Source organism: Bombyx mori, chromosome 1 (genome assembly GCF_030269925.1).
Source record: "Bombyx mori chromosome 1, ASM3026992v2".
NCBI classification, from domain to species: domain Eukaryota; kingdom Metazoa; phylum Arthropoda; class Insecta; order Lepidoptera; family Bombycidae; genus Bombyx; species Bombyx mori.
The window spans coordinates 8,792,881-8,816,907 of record NC_085107.1 but is presented as its reverse complement, the minus strand read 5'-3'; the positions used below and the strand labels follow the sequence as shown (position 1 = coordinate 8,816,907).

Genomic DNA, 24,027 nt, shown 5'->3' with positions numbered 1-24,027 from the left:
AGACAATAATTGATAGTTTAACTTTTATTAATTTTATACTTCGGTTGGTATTTTCAGTTAATAAGTTTTGGTATCTCTTACTGCGCTTCGATTTAAAACCTGTGGTGTTTAGACGAATTAATGAAATCGTGTACTAAAAATGCTCGCTTATTGCATTAAAAATCAGTAGAGTTATATTTCTTAATTCATCAAGCGAAGATTCTAGAAAAATCTGTAAATTGCAAGGTGATTACAAAAATCTGAGTCAAAGACCTTTATATTGTACTATTACTGAAACTGGCTTGATTTTACGTATCACTTTAGTCTTAGTTCGAATCCCAGTGGTAGGGAGTATTTGACAAAATGGATTCAGGTGTACATATTTTTGTCTCTTCGAAAATAATTCTTTCTCGGAAGTGTTGAATTTGGTTTGTAACTTTACGTTAACATAAAGTTTATGGTTTCAAACGTTTCTTTCCCCGTGATTTTTTATTTTATAGGAAAAATATGGCATAATATAAATAACATTTTCGTATTTAAATTAGTTAATTAGTAGATTTAAATCTACGACAAAACTTATGCATTAGCATTACATAATTGTTTTGAATTCTCATCTAAAAAAAAACCGTGAATATACGGATAACTTTAAATATCTGGCAAGGATGTTGCTAAGCAACCAGCTATGTAGCTGAATCGTGGCCCAAGCCCGGCGAACACGAAACCACACGACGTTCGAACTCGGCGACGCTGCGCGTGGCTTCATTTAGTTTGCTTGAAACAAATTATTGTAGAGCAGACCCCAGACAGGAGCAGCCGGCAGGCAGTTCGGTTGTTGCTTCGCGCTCTAACGGCGGTGATCGTTAGGCTTGCGATTCGTGTTAATAACTGTGCTGATTCCAATTACAAAACAAATTTAATTCAAACATGACTGTTGAAGTTACGAATAACATCCCTGAAAACGCTCCTGAGAAAGAGAAAGACATGAAAGAGGACGCGCCGGCCGATAATGGCCAATCCAAAGAGGCTCCATTACCTGATGAGAAAGGCGATGAAAAATCTGAAGAGAAAAAATCCGAACCAGCTCAGCCGAAACCAACAGTCCATAAAACAAATTTTGAGAAAGACGTAGTATATCTCTATCAATTTTCGCGCACTCCTTTGTTACCGTCGACATCCCCATATTGCTTAAAAGTTGAAACATGGCTTCGTTTGGCCGGCATTAAGTACGAGGTAAGTTGCATTTTTGTTACTTATTAATAATTATTATTTTCCTTTCGTAGATCATTTCCTGCTTTCCCCAAACCAATATTTTAAGCTGCGCTGTAGATTGGCCCTTTTGAGATGACCCACCCCTCCGAAAGTTTACTTTGTTTTTTAATTTATATTTTAACTTGGCTAAATTTGGCGAAGTTTGCTTAGCGAATGTATATTTATTTACTTTCGAAGTTTATTTTATAGCCGCAGACTGGTTTTTCTTGTTTTCCCTTGCATGAAGTGACACAAAGATTGCATTCCTAATTTATCAATTTATTTTTAAACCGTACGCACATAACTTATCTGGGGTCGAAACATTAAAGAGACTCCGCGTCGCCATACCATGAAGATAGTGTCCCTTTCACCGTGTCATTTTTGAGATGCCTACAAAAGCTTTCTCTAAAGTAATATTAATGCACTATACATTAAATTATATAAATATATTAAATTTAGTTTTATTAGTCCGGAAACGTGATAACGGGTACTAGTACTTACTTGAGACTATAGTCTATTGTTCTTCTTGCATAAAGGAATTTGCAAAAGTTACCGATTTCGATGAACGTTCATGCCTTATAAAATTGATTATACTTAATCTAAACTAGTATAGATTTTTCATCGCTGCGATAACGGCAGGCAGTACATAGTAAAACCATTTTACAACCTTTTTTAAACAAGTAAAACCAGTATAAATTGAGCTCCCATTCGCGGGTTCACCTGAATTCACGTGTGGGCGTTCTATATTTATAAATAGAAGTAATCAATATATCTATAAATACAACCTCCATTGAGGCCTTTCTGATTAAAAACAAAAAAGCCTAGTAATATTTTGAAGAAAAAAAAACCGTATATTTTGTAGACGTTCCACAAACGTGATTAAAAAACGTTCAAACATTCTTTTATTTTGAGTTCATTTTTGATGGTTGGAAAGTTGATACTCTCAAAAATCGTACTTTGGAATCTGATCATCACGGTGTGGTGAAATTTACATGCTAGCTTCGGGAGGCACAAAATGTGGCCCGCGACCGTCTGTCCATTTACACATACCGATTTTTAGAAGAAAAAATAAATATATTAAAATATACGATTGAACTACACATATTACAATATCTAAACCGACACAAAAATAACGTTTAAACATTTTTTGAATTAGGTACGTACGTTTTCTTATTTTAAATGTAGAAACACAATAACAGAATAGAATAGAAGAACAATAACGCTTTGTTTTGTGTATATTGGTAGGACGTTCATAAATAAAGACATTTATTAGAAAAAAAAAGCGAAACAAAAAAGATGAAATAAATGGCATAGTATATTTTCCGTTAAGGAGTAATTTTTTTTTCTGAATCCCACCGCCTCTTCCACGCTTGGATTTTCGAAGAATTATTGGAGATAATACTTCTAGAGCTATTGGAGATGATATCACTGCTTTATCTGTATATCACTAGAGTCTACCAGTTTTACCTGGTACCAGCTACTACAAATACGGTGCGTTTTCTTTCAGATATCATTTCTATGCGTATTGGATGGAAATAAGCTTCTCTGTACGCTATTTCACTAGCTTTACATGTAATAATTTTTTTTTCTTTGGCAGATTTCTGATATTATCAACAATTTTTACATGTTATAAAGTACCGACATGCTGTAATGATCTAACCCTAATTGCAGTATACCTACCTTATTTTTCAAAATTTTAACATCAATTAAGAAGAATTCACAATCCTGTCTTCTGGTCTTAATCTAGTTTGACTAAATTTTGAGTTAACAAAACCGAAGCCTTGTTCTCGTAAATGGCCACACGAAATACAATTCACAAAAAAAATACATTACAAAAACATGATCCTGATGAGATTGATCGCCGGAATACGGATATTTCCCATTCTTAATTATTTATTACTTTCAACGAAACACCAAAGATCATCAAAAAAGCAACTTTATGAATTAAGAAAAAATAGTGGTGGAATAACTAAGCAACCTCTATTTTAAAGATGATTTTGTTAGTACGAGGAAAATTTTCGAGAAGTTCTCAGTGCGCTGCGTGCGCAGTATAGCGCTATCTCTGTTGAATGTTTCGTTGACGTCATGAAATATTGTACCCACTTTATGACAGTAACTCCCAATACATGTAATGACCACTATTGATTTTAACAGTATACAGCTCGTTAATCATAGACAATTAATCTAATTAAGGACACAGCTTGTGCGATAAATAACTCGGTATCTCAATTATTACCAATATTTTGTTGAAAATCATTGTCTGGAGATAACACCCCAAAAAATATAAAAAATAATTGTTGAAAAAACGAATGTTCTCATTATGAATAAAAACGATTTCGGGAATGACTGATTTTCTCGAGGTAGGTATTGTTGATTACTAACTATTATTATCTTGGAGAATATTATCATTGTCAGACGATGTCCTTCTTCAAACGAGGCTTGTGGAAAGTATTAAACGGTAGGTAGCGGCTTGGCTGTGCCCCTGGCATTGCTGACGTCCATGAGCGACGGTAACCACTCACCATCAGGTGGGCCGCATGCTCGTCTGCATATACGGCAATAAAAAAAAAGTACTGTAAAGGAATATTCCCTAAAATTAGAGTTTTTACACAAATTATGTGGGTGTAGTGCAATGATTGTATGAATCTAGCTTTGTACCTCAATATTGAGTGTTCCTCAAAAATGAAAAAATTATGTACGTATGTATTTATATTTTATGTATAAATATTGAAATATTGTATTGATTGATTCAGAATACCTTTATATTGTTCTTGCATTTGTAAATTAAAGCACCTATTTATTAATAACACACAGAAGTTAGTAATAAATAGGTGCTTTGATTTACCTTCACAGGTGATTGACAGTCACCCTTCATAGTCTGGTAGAGTATAACTTAAGAATTCAACGTGCATGAAGTGTAAACGAAAATACGTAATTTTCTTGACTCTACATTCAAAAGTATATCTATTCATAGCTATTTTTTTCAAAATTTCTATGATATGACTTATTTTTAGACAAGGAATACATAATGTTATTTTAACTCGCAGGTAAAGGTGAGACTGAGCATAACTACTTATTAAAAAAAAAAAAACTGAGCAGAGTATTTTACTTAAACAGCGGTGTTATTGTTTCCGTCTAAATATTACCATTCTAGTTAATGTAACTAATGCTAGGCTGTAAACAAAATATGTAAATAAAACTCATAACTAGTATCTCCTATACTTAATCGATCAAATACCATAATAATAATAAAAATAACATTATAATTCGTAAATTAACGATATGGTAAGTTATTTGACGTCGATTACAAACTTCTTCTGTCCTATGATAGCATCATTAAGGATAAAGGACTGGATCGTTTAGTATTATGGACACGACGCGCTCACCAGGACAATGCATCGACCCACATTGACATTAAAGTATCGTACGATTATAAAACGTAAAATAAAACACAGACGTTCTTACTTCAGCTGCTTTATTCATAAACAAATATGATTTGAAACGCCCGTGGTTTTTCTCATATTTTAAGAGTCGATGGTTTTCGAGATTTCGTAGGTATTGTCCATTCAAAGTTATGATCGTTGAACTATCAAAAGATATAATTTCGGCATGTGTCGTTTGTGTGTACAAAGCTTAAACTGAAGCAATTCAAGTTAGTCGTATACAATTCCTAAATATATTCTCATCAACACCGAATCATTCCATAAATTATTTGTAGTTAATAAGAATAAGTGAGCGTTCGTTTTGTTAACTCCTATTGGTCAATAGACAATTATAAGAAGCATTGCCCATGTGCGGGTCCTCGGGAGTCAGACCGAGGGTCGGTGACGGTCGCAGGACGACCTGCATCCGCTGGCGGGTATTGCCCTTTTATTAACCTTGTACACGATATAATCTTCAAACTAATCACCGCTTCTATTACAATTAAATGAGCTGTTCTAATCGACCATTATATAATACAAAATAGCTACATAATAGGATAATTACATGTTGGGGTTCGAAGTATTGCTAATTTGTTGTTATAATACAGATTAATGTAATATTATAAAGAATAATAATAATAAAGAATTAAATGTACAAAATTAAATATATTATTATTAGTCTTGTTAATTTCCAATTACCGCCATTGATCAAAGTCGAATGAATTTGTCATACAATTTTATCTAACTATTGTACAATAGGCACTTCTATCCATAATTTGGTACGTAATAACGATCTCTTGTAAATTTTTAAACAAAAGTTTCAACAGTAGGCATTATACTAAAGCATAAAATGGTAAAGCATAAATATAACAAAAGCAGTATTACAGTAAGTTAAGCGATAAGAAAAAAAAAAAACATTGGGTTATTTATAAATAGACCTCCCTTCACCATACAGCCTACGCACACGATCATTCTATTCTATTCAAACCTAGATAATGTAACTTCGGTACGTGAATCAAATTATGGTTTTAAAATAAATGCAAAATCACATAAACGTTCAAGGGAAAGAAGTGGATTTTCTATATACACTTGGGAACATAACGAACGAAGCTTTTCTCAGGGGTAAAATGTACAACAGTTCAAAGTTTTCATTATGCACTTTGATTAATTAGCGCAAAAAGGTAATTCTTATGTTCCCTTAAGGTTGAGATCACTGATTTTAATCTAAACTATTAAATAGCCTATGTAATTACTGTACTACTAATAAAATAAATACATAGTAATTTTATTTTGTAAGCTGCCAAGCCATCATGTTCACTATGCCATAAAATTACAAGTAGATAATGTTCATAATCAACTTGAAATTGTGTAAAGTTAAACCAGTTATTCATTCAGTGAATGTGTAACAGCTCTCTAAGAAACTAATTACAGTAGGCTGGGACTCGGGAGCCGATGCTTATTAAATTGCCTTCCATTGAAGCTTAAGAGGTCGATGACCGGCTATGGTCATTCTCAACTCATACAACGCAACATCTTATCTACTATATCTACTTGCTTCTTGAAAGATATTGATACAAAGATATGTAGTACCATTACACTTAAAAATAGTATGAATTATTTGATAATTGTTGGAATATTACGTCTTAATATAATTCATCTTGTAATTTGTATTTAGTGGAAGAGTTGTACTTGTTTCATATTTCTTAATTAATGAACATTTTGAACTCTATCTGCAATAAAATAGGTTTGGTCTAATATTTTTATATTTTATCCTATTAAAAAATACTTCGCTACCTACTTAACGTAAGGGAGCTTATCTATATCTGTATATCCTGTTTGTCATTCGTTAGAAAGAATTAATGTCGCTTACCAGCACTTACCACAAATTTAATACTTCATGGTTATGGTTTTCCCCGGTCCCCTTCATGTTGGTCTCAAGGTGGGCAGCAGTATTAAATCTAAAAAGTCTATGGGCTCCGGTAACCACTTAACACCGGGTGGGATCGTTCACACATCTGGGAATACAAATATGTATCGTACGTGCGTCACGAAAACAGCAGCAATATAACAATGGCCCTTCGTTTGAATTTGTAATTATCATGCCTTATGACGGTATAGAAACACCCCAATTTAATTAATAGAAAGGAAGTTGCTATAGTTTGATCGCGTTTATAAAATGGTCTTTAGGGAAACCTTGGGAACGGTTGAGGTCCACTTTAACGACATCAATAATTTAAGGGTTCTGTTTTTTTCTCTCTTTTTATTGCTTAGATGGGTGGACGAGCTCACAGCCCACCTGGTGTTAAGTGGTTACTGGAACCCATAGACATCCACAACGTAAATGCCACACCCACCTTGAAAAATGTTAGTGTTGACGCATTTTACCTATATAAGAAAATACAAAATTTTTAGAGATAATCCGTTAGCGTCTATTAAAAAACTGTAGATTCATTTGAAAAGATTGCAATCGTGTAATCGAACTCCGGTTTAATTATCTTAGCGTGTAAATACTATGGCGGTATTTCAAAACAAACATTCAGACGGGTACTCATATCATTCGCTGCCGTAAATGTTTGTAATTAGATGTTTGGGAAATACAGGATGTTAACAACAGAACAATCTGATTGTGAGTACAAAATTCAATCGTGATTCCATATCATTTCCTGCAGTCTGCTTGTGTTATGCTTTGTTTCGTTGCAGCACGTATAATAAAAGTTTTCAATAAATTATAAGATTCTTAAGTTACCAAATATCAATAATTCACATGTGAAACAAAGAAGAATAGGTCAAATTTCAATTCGATGAAACATTAATCATTGAGTGTACATTCTAAAATGAATTCTGAATTTATAAAAAAACACGAAACTGGATCTTATTTTTGCAGAAAACGCTGTTGTACTGATTCATTTATGGTTTTCTTTAAATCGTAAGCTTCGAATACCAACTTTTGTTTCCATAATTTAAAGATGTGTCATAAAAGAATGGCAAACGTATCTGTATAGTAAATTTACAAGTAGAAGAGCTGAACTGTTGAAATCCAATCTTATGCCTTTTGTGGAGAAGTATAGTAGGGTTATATAATTGCTTTCGCCCAGTCAGTCAGTCAACATGAACAATAATTAATTATTCCGATCGGGAATTTTGTTCGCGCGACCTATTTGGTGGTGGTATGCGGGTCGAGCCCGATGGTTCTGTACTGCTTGACTGACGCGATGGAATTGTACTGTGGCTGAATACTGTACTTCTATGTTACATCATTGGTATGCAATACTGTCACAGCTTTACTATAATATTAAGTGTCTACCTTATTAATATATCGTTAATTAATGTATACCAGTTGGGAACATGAACATGGCCCAATCGTAGATTTCACACTGACCTTATTTGTGTTTCTTGGTCAGGCACGCACTCTTGACTGAGTCTATTGTGCATATTAATGTATTACGCGTCTTTGTCTTAGCTTCCTTTTTTGTCAAATAACACATTATGTTTAATTGTTTTGTGAACTTGTGATTTTCAAAACAAGCAAAAATCGTAGGAGAAAGTTAAGTTTTCTATGTACAAAATATAACTATTTAAAAGCTACTAATTTGCGCACTTTTGTAAAATCATATAATGCACCACAGGTAACGGTTATGTGTTGCAATGTGATCGAGAAACCGCAGCAGCGAGTTAGTTACTGGGCTATGAAATCATGCGACCACGGCATGCCGGCTGCACTTTCTAGAGTTCCGTTCTCAGCAGTTGGAAATTGTTGTGAAGAAACGGTCCTCATATCACTATTGTTTGTTACATATTACTTTTTATTGCACCAGATGGTGGACAAGCCATGGCCCACTCACACAGTCTCAGTTTGTATAGTAAACACGGTTCTTCCATCCTTAAAACTGGAACGGTCTACTGCTTCGCGAAAATAATTACGATGGTACCCATGCCGATTCGCAATATCCTATCATTTGTAAAAATTATGTACATATGTTCTATTCCTGTACGATATAAAAAGAAGAATGATTGCAAGGAGAAAGTCAAAATAAAAAAATTATATATTTTTCAGTATACTATGTGCATATTGAGTTCTTTTGTGACGAGTGAGGGTAGTCCATCTTATTATACTACTACTATTCGATAAAGTTGAACATCAGTGTAATTGAGACATAAGCTAATCTCAGAAAAAGCTTTATTTATTACGAAAGGCATTATTATTATTTGTAAAACATAATTATACGCTGTGGTCTAAATTTCGAGTTTTAACGTAGTGGAAACCGTGGTGTAAAATGTCTGTACATAATTACTCATACTAAATACGTAAATTATTGAGATACTATATAAATAAGGAAATTTTCTTCTGAGTTGATTAGTACATTGACACTTGCGGTTGTATTATCAGTAGTTTACAATTAAAATGTCGTTCTCGCTCAGGTCACGTATGCATCAGAGATTCTTACATTAGACGTACCTACCCAAAGATTTATTAATAATGATTCTTTAATTTCCTGAATGATAATAAATTTGTATTCCGTTTATCGAACATTTATTTTTTTAAATACTTTGAAAATATAACCAAATTCCGTTGAATGCAATTAAATTTTTTGCAATGTTAGTTGGGTCCTAAATAAACAAGCTTAGATAACATAACCTTTTCTACGATGCGCTCCACAAATACACACATAAAACGGCTGGTTATCGGAATACAAGAAACCAAAGGCACAAGGCCTATTATTATTTTCATTCAAATACAATATCAAGTGTTAACTTTCAAATAGATAGAACGTATAAGCATTTCACTAAAACGACACCAATATTGAAAACAATATCAAATTTGAAGATTTACTTGGCCCGTATCAAAACGTTATCAACAAAACGTTTAACGTACTCTAGAATTTGAACTTCTACTCGAGTAACGGTAACACATTATGTGTTCCCTTGCTGTTTACACTTAACTGCCGGTACTTAACAGTAGCGTGCCTTGTTAAAATTAGCTGAGATTCTAGGAATGTTATTTCTTCCATCTAGCGCAGCATGCTACTCATTTAGTGAACATATGATAAAAACCATAAATATTAAACGGGTTTCAGTGAATAGCCCTACGTAAAATACCGTGTTCTATAAAAGTACCTAGTTGATCTCTACTATGAACTCATCTTTTATTATTACTATTAAAATACATTTTTCAGGCAATTCTAATTAATTTAATTGTAACAAAAAAAGGAACATGGGATCAATTGTAGTACACAACATCATCTCCATGTCGTATCCAAGTAATAGATAGAATATATAATTAGGTAGTGGGCGCCTAGACTGAGAGGTCGGCAACCGAGAGGGCTTCGACCTGAGGTACGGAGGCGCCTGCGCGACCCCGCCTGTCCATCGACCAACCCTGCACTGCTGAGTTAGGGTGCGGCATCGTTCTCCCGGGAATCTAGCACACCCTGAAGCTTTATAGTTATCTTATCTGTCTAATATCTTATAAAAATTTAATTAGTATGCCTAATAACAATAATATTATAAGGAATACGTAGTGGGACTAAAATTTATTCCTGTGATGATACACGAAATTTTTTTAATGAAATCAATTTTGATAAATTACTATATATATTATTATGTAGTTAAAGTAAACCATACGCAATGATTATGTATAATACTCGTATTGACAAGTGATTCGTGCACGTTGTGCATTTTATAATAATATTATGACATGGACATAGAATTATTCAAATAAACTTTAGACTACTATTAAATTAAAGGAAGCTTCTGAGAATGCCCCTAATTTATATATCGCGCTCTGAGTATCTATAAACACGCAAAAGAGCAATAGTGTGTATTCTTTTGGAAAGGGAATATGTGTTTTATATAATTTAATTCAGAATTGTATCGAAAATTTAATTTCAAAAGCAGTCGTTACTAATCACTACATGAATAAATATAAATATTACACATAGACAAAAAAAAACAACAATTAATCAATGCCTTTATCCCTAATTTCAATAAACAACTAAAGTATAAAACATGCATAACAAAGGAACGGGTAAAAGTATTGTGGATGCTTAATTTACAGATACATGTAATGTAAATATAAATTAATTTTATCTTGTTTATTTAAATCTGAAGTTCATTTAGTTGTTAAATATAGATAAGTAAATCGTTTTGTGAATCATTATTTTCAATAACGATATGATTAAGTACAAAGGCCGACTTTTACCATAGTAAGCCCTGTTTGTCAGCCGGGGAAGGCGTGAGGGGCGGGAGGGGGAGTTTCAGTCGGGCGCTGAACCTCGCCAGTCAAAATCAATACAGCTGCTCTCTGAGCCCAGTGAGCTTGCGCTCGTCTGGAGCTCGTTGCCATGGATACGAGACCAGATAAACTGGCATCCAGAGCTGCCCCGCCGCCCTCGTCCCACTCCCCGCTCGACCCATTCTACCGCTCCATCGACCGTCACCGCCGCGCCCGACCGCCACCCCTATTTACATTTAACGGTTATTTTTTGTACAAAAGGTTCACGGTACCCTACTGATGTCATATAAAAACTCTATGAATCCTCCTCCGTATAAAATTATGGTAGTTCTTTTTTATATTTTGGAACCGAAACAATTCTTACTTCAATTATATTTCATAAATTTATAATTTTTTTATAGTTGTGTAGTAGTTTGCGACTAACAGGTAACTGTTAGTCGCAAACTTATGTTTTGTAAATTAAATCGCTTCAACTGTTTCTGTTTAAACAAATAAAAAACACAAATAAACATTTGAAAATGGCACGCTTAGGTCCTTTGTACATACATTGTCGTGAATAGATTATACATAACTTTACAATTGATTTTACAATTTACAAAGTAGACTAACTAAAATAAAATTAGTTGCGGTACCTAAGATGTGTATGAATAGAATTATTTTATATTACACGCGTAATATCTGTTGCATAGAGATCGCGCGCTAAGCTTCATTTTACAAGAGGCAAGAGCTTAGGTTAAGTTGAAAACGTTGGTTTGTTATATTCGACATTTTCTTTTGGCTAAAATAAATAATTATATTTTAGCAATAGTGGGGTGAGCTTACTGTCTTGACGGAGAGAAATCCACTTTTTCGTTACCTAGGGTCATGGACATTCACGGTGTCACCCACGAGCGAGTGTCGCACGACCGCGTCTACGTCCCTTCCAATGCATCGTTATTTTGATTACTTTTCGGAATTTTTAAAGACCTCATTGGTAAATTACAAATTATCGAAATGTCTACATCCAATGGGACATATTTTGCTGTTAATGACGCACACATTTACACATTTGATAAAAGAACAAGTACATACAGACTTTAATTACCAAATAAATATCTTTGACAAACACATCAATTCGGACCGGCTATAGAACTCCAACTCTTCAGTATATAGTATTTAGAGACGAACAATATTGTCTGCCTGCTGACGTTAAATAAATATAATTAGAAATCACATGTACCTACGTACCTAGCACTTGACAAGGATACTCTTCTTATAAATAATAATAGTTTCTTAAAAATTACAATGGCGTTAAAGTTTCAAATATTCAGGCCATCCTGAAGGCTTATAGGTTACTTGCACCATAGTATAATTCATGCACGTGTTCTTTTTCTATCTGATTTTTTGGACTATTCGAACGGGAATGTTTCATCCGACACCGTTAGCTTGTCTGTCTACCTAAAAGCAAAAAAAAACTCTTTAAATTTTATCGTTAAGATTCTATAAAGTAATTTGAAGTCTGTTATGGCTTGTTTCAAGTAAGTTAATGGTATGGAAAAGCTTAATATTGTAGCAAAATAATTTCATTTTGAATATGCGAGTTAGGTCTTTACATTATAAACGGTTGCATCACCTGGTAACAGTTGTAATGTACCAAGACCTATTTTTGATTGTTCGGTTTAAATATATTTTATGTAACTACAATATTTGGAGCACGTCCTTACTCTGAAAGTTGTTGCTTTGAGCACGTAACTACGCAAAACATTTTATTTCTAGCACATTCGAAGTCAAAATATTTTCTCTTGAATAATAAACATAACTAAAACAAATGTTTAAAAAAAGTCGGTTTTGTTTGAAGTATTTACGAACCATACCTCTTATAGAAGTGAAATCAAAAGGAAAGCGTAGCCCGTTTCACTTTACCATTATCGTTATCGTTTCGATCTCATTCTGCATTCTGTAGGCATAATATAATATCTAAATCTATTCCTAAAAGACTTTTTACTTTTATAAAGAACGGTTGAAAGTATATAGATAGTATAGTATAATCTGTAATACTACAAAAAAGTTTGTTTAAATTTCAGAACGTAGAGCATCATGCCAAATATCGTTCCAAAAAAGGCCAACTGCCGTTCGTGGAACTGAATGGCGAAGAAATAGCCGATAGCACTTTCATCATCAAAGATCTTTCCGAGAAATACAACAAAGATCTTGATGCTGGTGAGTAATTGTGATGGTTACGTTTCTGATGACTGTGTAACACAAAACTAGAAAACAATGTTTTGTGCGTAATCGAAGATGGCCCAGGACTCTTTGAACTTAAGCGATTGGTTTTTTATATTACTGATGTTAGTTTACATGAAGCGTACAGTAAAATGGGTGTGGCAAGGTAGCCTTTATACAGCTGGTTCACCTAGAAAAATGTCGTTGACCCTAAAATCCTGATATCCTAGATACGCCCAGGACATCGCGCATGTGCATTTACGAGATAAATCTGGAGCTATCCTGACCTAGTTGTGTTCATACGCAGGTCTGACGTCGGAGCAGCGGGTTATATCTCACGCCATGATCTCCATGATCGAGAACCACCTGTCGTGGGTGATTCTCTGGTGGCGCGCCAAGTACCCGGACAGTGTTATTAAGGGATACCAAGTGAATCTTCAGAGTGCGCTGAACACGCGTCTGCCAAACCCCATACTCAACTTCTGCTACAAGTTTACATCTGCACGTAAGGTACGTAACATACCGGCTAATTAGAAAAATATGATTGCAATAGTTGGAATTTTTTTAATCTTTGTCTTGTACTTCTTTGTTCTGTTAAAAGTGAGACCTTACAATTCATGTCTCAAGTTGGGTGGCGGCTCCGTATGAGCTCATCCATCTACCTAAGCAATAAAAAAAGAAAACGTTCATGGTTTTTTTTTTCATTATCATCTTTTTTAGGGTATGAAAAAGGCCAGAGCTCACGGAATCGGCGTGCACAGTCAAGATGAAATAATTGAATTTGGGAAGAACGATTTGCGTGTGCTGTCTGATCTGCTTAACGACCGACCATTCTTCTTTGGCGACGAACCAACTCTCGTAAGTGATCATTCTATCGCGTGTTACCTTAACATGAAAAAAAAATTAGCATCGTTTCTAATATAAAAAAATGTTATTAAATTACGAATGTTAATAAATATATGTAGGTACATTACCATTATATTTCCATATTTGAGGTTAACACCCTCAACCTATGCGTATTGGGAGTCTTTTACTATGTAAATGTTGAGTGAATATATACCCGAAGCCTTTATTCCCAAATGACGATAAAATTACCGTACGGAAAATGACTAGTTAATTCGAACGAAAACATTTAATGTAATCAACTGTTACATTTATAGACAACAAGGGCTCTCGTTTTTCGTTAATTCATCCTCATATTAAATATGTTTTGATTTTGGGTTAATAGATATTTTAGAATTCTGTTTAATATTCGCAGCTCGATGTGGTGGCGTTCTCAAACCTCGCACAATTGCAATTCATCGATAAAGAAGTGGAGCATCCCTTGCGAGACGCGATGAACGATTCGTTCCCAAACCTTGTGGGCCTGGTATCCCGCATCAAGGATCGCGCCTACCAAGACTGGGACGAGATATGTACTACCCTCGACCTAAACGCCCACGTGCCCAAACCGAAGGAGGCCAAGGAGACAAAGGAGGGAACAGGCCCTGCTGAAAAACTGCCTCTCCCAGAAGAACCGGAGAAGGGGAAGGTAACGAAATTCCTTCGAATCGATTAACACGTTGACTGCCGTGTATGTCAATGGTGTCCTACGTGGGGAGCACTAAAGTAATTATGTCGATTTCTGTCTTCGATCTTCTTACTAAGACGCTGGAATGTATAGTAGACTCTAGGAAAGACGAATCCGAAGATACTAAGATACATACATTAAAAACAAAAAATCGGTTGTCTGCAAAATCGGTTTACTGGTGATAGTTAAACGTGACAACGTCATAAGAAAAAAACTGACGGAATGGTTTCATTTTTCAAAAGAAAATTTTAATTTTGTTTGTTTGATAAATATTTTGTATGGACAATTGACACCACATTCAATTTTCACTGAACTTCACACTTGACGAAAACATGTAAATGTATAGCAACTGTCCACGCGGATGCATCGCTCACTCAAGTAGGAGAGAGACAGATGTCGAACGCTGCCGAACGCGGAGGCCGATTGTGCCTCTTTGTCGCTCGTTGCGCGCTCTCGCTTGCACTTCAAGCCTTAATTGGAATGCCTCAGAGCGAGGTAACGCTGCATGAGTCATGTTTTTGCGTGCGTGCAGCCGGCTCCATCGAATTATAAGACGTTGTCTTGTCAAAAAGACAAAGTTAGGCGATTCCGGTGCTTACTAACAGAAATCGACATAATTATTTCAGTGCGCCGCGTAGGGCATCGGTGACCTACATGGCAGTCAAAGGGTTAATCAACGAATAATACGATTTTAATGAGCTTATTTTACGTCAGCAGGGCGACGAAAAAGAGAAGGAGATGGAGAAGGAAAAAGAACCCGAAGAGAAAAACGAAAAAGAAAAGTAAATTGTTTTTGATGGCTGACGTCGCTCGAAATATTAATTACATAACAATTTAACACTAAATTAAGAGTCAGACTCATTAGATTCTGTAAATGTAATAAGCGCGTAAATCCATTTGTCTTTCCCATAACGTTCAGATGACACGGACGCGATTGCGTCGATTTCGTAGTAATTAAATGAATTTAGCGTTTTCGTTACATTATATATATATAAATATAATTATAAATTTCGGATCAATGTCGTAACGTAATAAAGTTGTAGTTAAAAAAAAAAAAACTAACGTCCGGCTTGGGATTTAACTAGTTGTTATGAATATGGTGTATGTTATTTAAACGTGACATTCGGCAATTCGCATTGTTTCTTAATTGTTCAGTGTTATGGATAAATAATTGTCATGGTTCGGTGGGTTGGACTTTATTTGGGTTGTACCCAATGTAGAATGAGTATTATTTTGTCTGTGAGGCCGATCAATATCGAATGAGTTAATGGATTGACAAGACGATTTCGATTGATGCAATTATTTTATTAACCGAGCATTCGAGTGACGTTATTTAATAATAGTTTATAATTAATTAATCGTTTTTTGAAATTTTAAGAGGCCTCGTTTTAAGTATACCCTTCAATATTTGGTACAATCCTTTTAAATTTGATTATATTGTAAGATGTTCTGCTCATATATACCTACCTTTATTTAGGTACCTTACCACAAAGTTGTCACATAACGGAATGAAGGCGTTTTCCGTCACCGATGCAGCCCGAAGGTGCTGTAGCATCCTTAGACTTTTTCTCAAAATTCTTAATACTTTAATGAGTTCTAAATAATATGAAAATTTACATTTTACAAAATTTTGATAATCGAATATGCCTGGAAGACTGTTTTTTCAAGTTATTGATATATAATTCATAGTCCATAATTTTTTGATATTGTATTTAATTGTTAAGATTTAGGTATCAAATATCAAAATGATACAATTAATTTAATTATCTCTTCCTTAGGATTGTGTGCTTTGCATTTGTCCGTTAACGCGGGTTGTCCCCAGACTGACACTGTCAATGTTCATTCCACCGATGATGATTATACTATTTAACTCTTACGACAATCGCCTCCATTTCTTAATTTAACAAAAACGAAGAAACCCACTCCAGTAACTTGCTTTTTTACTCACTAATGAATATTGCATCGTGTAATCGATACGAACTTATCGTAATTATATCTTAATATTTCTGATCGTCACTGAAACAGGTTTACGTCACAAATTTAGCTATTTAATGTAACTTATATTCAAAAATGTCATCCCACTCATCTCAAACTTTCTACTTTGTTGGTCAGACAATTAGGCGACAGTTGACAAAATAATTTCAAAATTATTACAGAATTAATATCCGTAAGTTTCTTTTTAATTAAAATAATATAATGCTCATTTAAATTTCGAACTATGTACATTTAATTTGGACTCAATTTATAAATTGCTATTTGTAATTTGTACTTTTGCTATGAATGTGCTGAACCCATTTTCCGAACATCTCATACATAATATTAATATTGTAGGAGTGTAAGTGTTAGATCTGAAAAGTATACACGTAATGATATATTTAATGTATAATTATAAGTAATATCGTATGTAGGCGTATACGTAATCGTGTATGACTTTAGCGTAGGAGTGTTGGGGATGCACAAAACATTCTTGAGATACGCTCCTCAGGACTTGTTCCATTAATTTAATTACGATAAACTCTAAATACTTCCTATACCTCTACCACCAAATAGAGTGATAACTCTAAATATTGTTAGCAAATACATTAAAATTTTGTCATATTCATGTAAATGGGAGAAAAATAAAACAATGAATTTTGCAATGAGCAAACATAAAGTTAACCACAGTTGTTTACAATTATTCTGGTTAACCATAGACCGATGACTAATGAAAGATCAATTAAGAAATAGTATGGAAGTATTAAGCTTCGTTCACTTTTTGAATTAATGCGAACAAGTCCGTAGATAATATAGATGTATGAATTTTTATTTATATTATGTATTTATTTCTCAATTTTGAGGAAGGTCGACGAAAGTCCCTCCAAACAACTGCTGAAAACCACTGCCATTAGTATCAGATGATAAGGGATTAATTAATTAGTAAGTAATTGATTAGTGAATGTACTCCCTAATGCTCTTGTTCATTCGCTATGCGCTGAAGGTCGGTCTTCGGCTGCGACTGAGCAAGAGTTCAACTGAGATAATGTTCGCTAGGAACAATATCGAGGAGTCTGTAGTGTGGATGTCCAAGCCTGTTTCAGTGTAATATATTTGATGTCGTATTTGTGTCGTATATTTAACCTTAATGTAAGCTAAAAGTTGACTGTCTTTCTCACTTTTAATATTTAGTAGTGCAGATAGTTAAAGCCATGAGAAACAATATTACATATAGAACACGAAGCCTGTTGATCTGAACGTTTTTAATTTAATCAGTAAAACGGTGTTTGTATGTGCTGCCATCTATGGATAAAGCAACATATTATAGACCATTATAATATCTTAAAATATGTGCAATTAAATCAGAAACAAAAGCAGTTAGGCAAATGGCTCTCATGGCTTGAATTGTGTGTATTTATGTATCCCATTAATTACTAGTAGGGTAGAAGACATAGGTTAAGAATATAAAACATCATAATCGAATCTACTCACAATACGTATTGTTCTACAAGATTTAGAATTATTAAGTAATAGGAGACAACTACACTTAACACGCAAAATAACATACTATTAAAATTAAAAATCTTTACAAAAACGTGTAGGTGTAAAAGAATGAACTGATTTATGTTATGTCCAATATCGATTAAACATGACACTTTTCTAAATAACGCTGTTGTGAGTTAGTAATTATTATATACAAATTAAACCTTAATTATCGCATTGATTAAAGGAATTTTGAGTATGTTATTAATATATTATTGTACTAGGACGTAGAGAGTTGATATGAATACTCGAGTTGTAACATCCGGTTACATTTTATACGTGAATACTATACTCATTCATTTATAATACTTCTAATTTTCAATTATTTGTGTCAATATTCAATTTTAGATTTATTGTAATAGGTATAAGATGGTACACCATAAATGTATCGTTAACATGAAACTGAGCTTTCAGTACCTAAACACAATATTCGAATAAGAATTTCAGTGTAATATTCTATCTCTATTAAAGTGTATATCATAAAAATAGCAAGGCGATACGAAGTGAAATCTTGGCTTTCAGACGATTCCACGTCGTTGAGCTGCGCGTGTATTTTATTTAAATTGTACACCCTACTTAAGTATTGTTGCGCCCGTCAAGTTTCTCGCCGGATCTTCTCAACGGGTCGCGATTCCGATCCGGTAGTAGATTCATTCGCGAAACAGCTACTCTTGAGCTGTTAGGTCTCCTTTGGAGGCGCTTGGGTAGCTGTTAGCAAATCCCACCCCTCCTGGCTGAGCCCTTGCTCACTCACTTGCCCTGGTAAAACTGGAAAGGCCTCCGGGCCACCAGTAACCTATCAAATATAAAAAAAAAATTGTTGCAAATATCATATAGGTATATCATGCATATACGTTAGCATTGGGGTGAAACTGCACTGCGAGCGAAAAGGATTTGCTGTATTTCATTATGTTAGGTACCAAATAGAACGTCAGTGCAATTTCAGTGCCGCCTGTAATCACTAAGCCGAAGGCAGGGTCATAAAGAAAAACAATTGGGTGTGAAACGCACTGTTGAAGTATTTTTTTTTGCTTAGATGGGTGGACGAGCTCACAGCCCACCTGGTGTTAAGTGATTACTGGAGTCCACAGACATCTACGACGTAAATGTGCCACCCATCTTGAGATATAAGTTCCAAGATCTCAGTATAGTTACAAGTTCAGATGCCCGCCAATTAAAAGATCTAATCAATTAAAAGAGTATTGATTTCGACTGGTTGTGGGACTGGCCATGATCGGCAGAACACAAAGCTTTATAAGGAGATTCCTTAATTTTTAGATGATTAATAAAAATGGGCCTGAGGAAAAGGTCTATTATTGCAGATTTGAAATAGGAAACATGTTAACCACAAGGTATTATGTCTGTTTTTTGATTAAACAAAATCTGTGTTTTGGTACATAATGGTCTCGATAGATCATCGTAGCGTAACTGGAATAGTCCCTTAGGCTACCAACGAATAGTTAGGGCAAAAAAGGTCACCATGGTAATTTTCTGATTATTTATAATCTGTCGTCACAATATACCCATAGTCAATAAAGTAAAATTTTATTATTACCCGTTTTATTTACAGCATTTTCTTATTTATAAAAATCAAATGACATTTTACTAAGTATTATTACTATCGCTACAAACCGTTGAATCTTCGTTAAATGCGTTCTCCGGCGTCTATGATAAAATCGTCCATTCCATCTGACATTACTGTTCTTTATAAGTTTTTGATTATGAATCACTCTTTAATTTGTAAAAGAATTCAAAAACACAAAAAAAATCCATTTTGTTAGAGGCAATGTTGAAATGTCGGAACGATCGAGCAGGTAGTCTTGCATGGAATTGGAATATATTTAAAGTGAGAAGAATGTTGCTTTATTTCTTTTCACAGTATAAACCGGATGTAATTACTATAAAAATATATATATATATATATATAAAATACTGATTTACTGAATGAATTATGAATTAATTTTTTTATTGCTTATTTATATTTTTAACACTGTTTTTAAAAGGAATAGAATATGACGTTTTTTTTGAATACTAGGTTAAAAAAGTAAGAAAAGCATTTTGGACAGTATTTTTTTATATGGATACTCGACTTGAATCTCAATCAGTATCTATTTAAAGTTGCCTATTTTTTTGTGTTTACAACCTTCCCTATAAATATAACTTTTTCATTTTTTTCGAGACAAACGAACAGCAACAAATAAACATGCCATTTGAAATAAATTTAAAATAACGCAAAAAGTATATAAACCAAACTTTCGGGGATTTTGGTGACCATTCAGTTTATTAATTTTTATTTTGTATATTATTCATTTTGTTATATGGAAGTCAACCTCAAAGAGAAAAATAAATCAAATTACTTATGAAATATGAAATTCCAATCAAACCACATTTTTTCGCTTATTATTTATGTAAATTATTTTTAGGTCAAGCTGGCAGGCATTGGTTGATATCTTTAAATCAATTGTACAATGCTTTGCCTTCCTACGATGTGTTCATAGATAATACACTTAATATTTAAGGATGTGTTTAAAAGACTTCTTAGTTAGCAGGATTTTTCTCTGAGTATTTCTTCTAAATCTTCCCTTAAGCACTATGAGGTTTAAATAAGGTGAGTGATTGACCACCCCATAGTATTAATTCCGATAACTACAACCTTTGTTTGAAAGAACGCATTACAAGGTAAAAAAAGTTAAATTTACTAACGTTTACAACAGAAGAAACTGAACCTTTTTTTGCGTTCTTGATTTGCCCACGAGTACCTACATAAAAAGGCAAATTCTACATTGATTGATTGAAAAAAAATTACGGCCTTCAAGATGTACCTAGACTGCTCTGCTCAGTCAAATGGCATCTTATGTGCAGTTGATATTTCTGATAGATACATATTTTGCGCGGAAAACCTTGTAGGTACAATTTCAGAATATTTACTCAAATACTTGTGCGAGACGATCGCAGAATCTTATTTTTCTATACAAATAGATAAAAAAGTGTTTATATGATAAATGATAAAATAGCAGCTTTTTACGAGGTGCATAATTTGAAGGTATTAAAATGAAGTCTACCTTCCTAATTTAAATAATTTTGGTCTGTCGGTTTGTTCTGGTAAACCTGAAACGGATTAACCGATTTCGAGTCACAATGACAATAGCTGTTAAAGATTCTTATAAGCAGCAACAAGCCAAAATTAGTATATTAAATACTACATATGTGTGTACATTTCTATGTTTAACAAAAATAATTTAAAAATAGGGTCTTATTAATAATTAAGACTTCAGTTTAGTGCAGCGCCCTACCCAACCCGCAAACTCAGGCATCGTGTCGATAAAGTAAATTACACCGCCATCTGTTAGAAACTACTCACGGATAATAATAACACTATGTCATGTTTTAAGCAAACAGCTTGCACTGAAATATATTGTGATCAAAATTGAGATAACTATCTTATATCTCAAGTTGGACCAAATTAAAAACAGTGTGCGAAGTTTCATTAAAAACAGCTCATTAGTTCAGAAGGTTATTTCGGACAAACAATGTAACATGAATTTTTTATTAATAAGGAGGTCTAAAACGTACCTAAATCAAGTGTTTTTGTCACAAAATCTAGGATTAGGTTTTCCTAAGCCAATGTGTCGCATGTGTCGCACTAGTTTAAAACAGCTATTCTTTTTTATAATTAAGATGACAGTGGGCTATTTTTATAGCCGTTACAGTTGTTTATCTCAAATATATTAAGTGTATAATCTATGGTTGTTTAATATATAATAATAATATGTGTAAGAGCATATTATATTCCGGAATCAGACTTTCAACAAATTTTAAAAAGGATTAATTGTTGATGCAAACGACATCTATTGGCCATTAGAGAATACCTAAGATACTACATCAAGTTTTTCACTTTTGGTTGTTAATCGTCAAACCTAAGGAACAAATGTGATATTCATGGCATTTCGAAAGAGGGCGCTTTATTTAATCTGAGTGTTACTATAGCTAATGCTGTACAATGAATGTACACTGATAATTTTTCAGTAAGCTTTGGGCATAAAAAGGCGTTGAGGCATAGGTATAAAAAGTCTAATATGAAAATTCCAAAAAATTATTCATGGACACTGACAGAGCATGGAGTGGCAGTGGAGCTGCCATATACTGTGAAGACCTCTTTCAAGAATTTGCCGTTGGCCTTCAAGACATCAGAGCTTATAGTGAGAGCCGCGATCATTGATCGAGGGATCGGCTCAAGGGTTTATAGCATACCTATAGGAAGGTCGGCAGCTAAAGGTCTCTTTACTACTAAGTATAGAAAAACAAGCTTAAAAAACAACATGATATGTAGTTTGTTTAGGCACTAAAACTGCAAAAAGTTATTGTTTACAATGTAGATTTACTATCTTCCTTTAATACCATTTAGATTAGTATAGTTAACAAAGTTCTGAGCCGATTGATTGATTAAAAATTATTATGAAACTTGTAAATACATTTCAGTAGTTAAACTCACTCAAACAGAACAAATGAAAGCTCACCGAACGGGTGTGGTTTGAAAAATATGTACCAAATAATTCGAGAAGGCCTTTAGGATTAGAAATAAGGTCACAGTGATTTCTCAACCCTGTTATTTCCCGGTTATTATGGATTGACTGTTTTGAATGGTTAATATGACTGTATTAACTAGGTATATGGTTGCCGATATCAGCAACTGAGCGCCTTGTTTATAAGTTAAGCTTATCTGTCTGTTTGTTTACGAAAATAATTTGTTGTATTTAAATTTAGAAAATAAAATCTCGGATAGTAAAATAAAAAACGAAAATTACTGTATTTAGCTTCTGTGTTAATATTGTATCCAGTGTGCTTAGTGCGAGTTTTTTAACGCTCTCGATAGCGTAAAAGTTAAGTCAAATTTGTATGGAGTTGGAACGTTTGCCTTTGTTTGCTGCTAGGGGCACTGTTCCAGCTGCATACAAATTTCAGGTAACTTTTACGCTATCGAGAACGTTAAAAAACTCGCACTAAGCACACAGGTGAAGATTGAGCGATAGCTGCGACTGATTTTGTTTGGACAATGGTGCTCGATTACGACCAAAGAATTAAAAATTACAACTACGACGGCGGTTATAATAATGTTATTCAAATGTGAGTAATTAGCAGTTAATGCTAAATTTATTTCAAATATCAAAGACGTCAACTTACCAACAACAGAAGTCTACAATGGAACATTAAGCTTTATTGACTCAATACCTATTTAGTTGATACCATAACTATTATATAATAAAGGTGTTATGATTATAATAAGTTGTTTAGTTATCATAAGTCGACAAAACAAACATGGTTTGTAATGTTTTGGAAAAAGTTAAGTTTTTTAAAAAGCTTATTTGTATTTGTTTAAGGTAATAAGGTAAATATGGTACAACATCAACAAATTTGAAAGCAAAGTTTGTAAATAAACACAATTAAATTGAATATATTTATTAACTTTTTTACGGCTTGCTGTTGCGAACAAGAAATAATAACAGAAATAGATACTATAGCCGTACTCGCCCGCTTCGCTGCGCATTTAAAATTAACATTATTATTTATTGTCATTATTATTAGGGAGTCTAACACTCATATAAATATTAGCTTATCCATTAATTACATGTATTTTCTACATGTATACCAAGTTTCAAGTCAATCGGATGCATGGTTCAGTAGTTATAACGGAACACCCGTAAAAACCACTGTAGATTTATATATTAGTATAGATTATACACAATTAAGTAAAACTTAGGTACAAAATGAAGTTTATTTTTGTTAAACTAAATAAAATTAATAACCAAAATCAAATAGCACATAGGCATTCAGACATATCAAAAACGAGATACTAATAA

At 33.7% G+C, this 24,027-nt stretch overlaps 1 protein-coding gene across 2 annotated transcripts; it reads left to right on the top strand.

Moving 5' to 3' along the window:
- The first annotated feature begins 662 nt into the window (after nucleotides 1-662).
- Nucleotides 663-18,655, top strand: LOC101736897 (failed axon connections). Of its 2 annotated transcripts, none has more exons than XM_004929790.4 (6): nucleotides 663-1,209; nucleotides 12,945-13,080; nucleotides 13,391-13,593; nucleotides 13,804-13,941; nucleotides 14,342-14,614; nucleotides 15,371-18,655. In XM_004929790.4, the coding sequence occupies exons 1-6, from the start codon at nucleotides 904-906 to the stop codon at nucleotides 15,437-15,439; spliced, it is 1,125 nt and encodes a 374-aa protein (XP_004929847.1). In that variant the 5' UTR covers nucleotides 663-903; the 3' UTR covers nucleotides 15,440-18,655. The 2 variants fall into 2 exon arrangements, with proteins under 2 accessions (XP_004929847.1, XP_004929846.1); XM_004929789.4 differs by having other exon boundaries at nucleotides 15,368-18,655.
- The last annotated feature ends 5,372 nt before the right edge of the window (nucleotides 18,656-24,027 follow it).

What these genes read in the sequence shown, in the direction of transcription:
- LOC101736897 (XM_004929789.4), top strand. Translation starts at nt 904, where the DNA reads ATGACTGTTGAAGTTACGAATAACATCCCTGAAAACGCTCCTGAGAAA. An exon ending in TGGCCGGCATTAAGTACGAG is followed by an intron (nt 1,210 to 12,944) that starts GTAAGTTGCATT and finishes TTTAAATTTCAG; the next exon opens with AACGTAGAGCATCATGCCAA. An exon ending in CAACAAAGATCTTGATGCTG is followed by an intron (nt 13,081 to 13,390) that starts GTGAGTAATTGT and finishes GTTCATACGCAG; the next exon opens with GTCTGACGTCGGAGCAGCGG.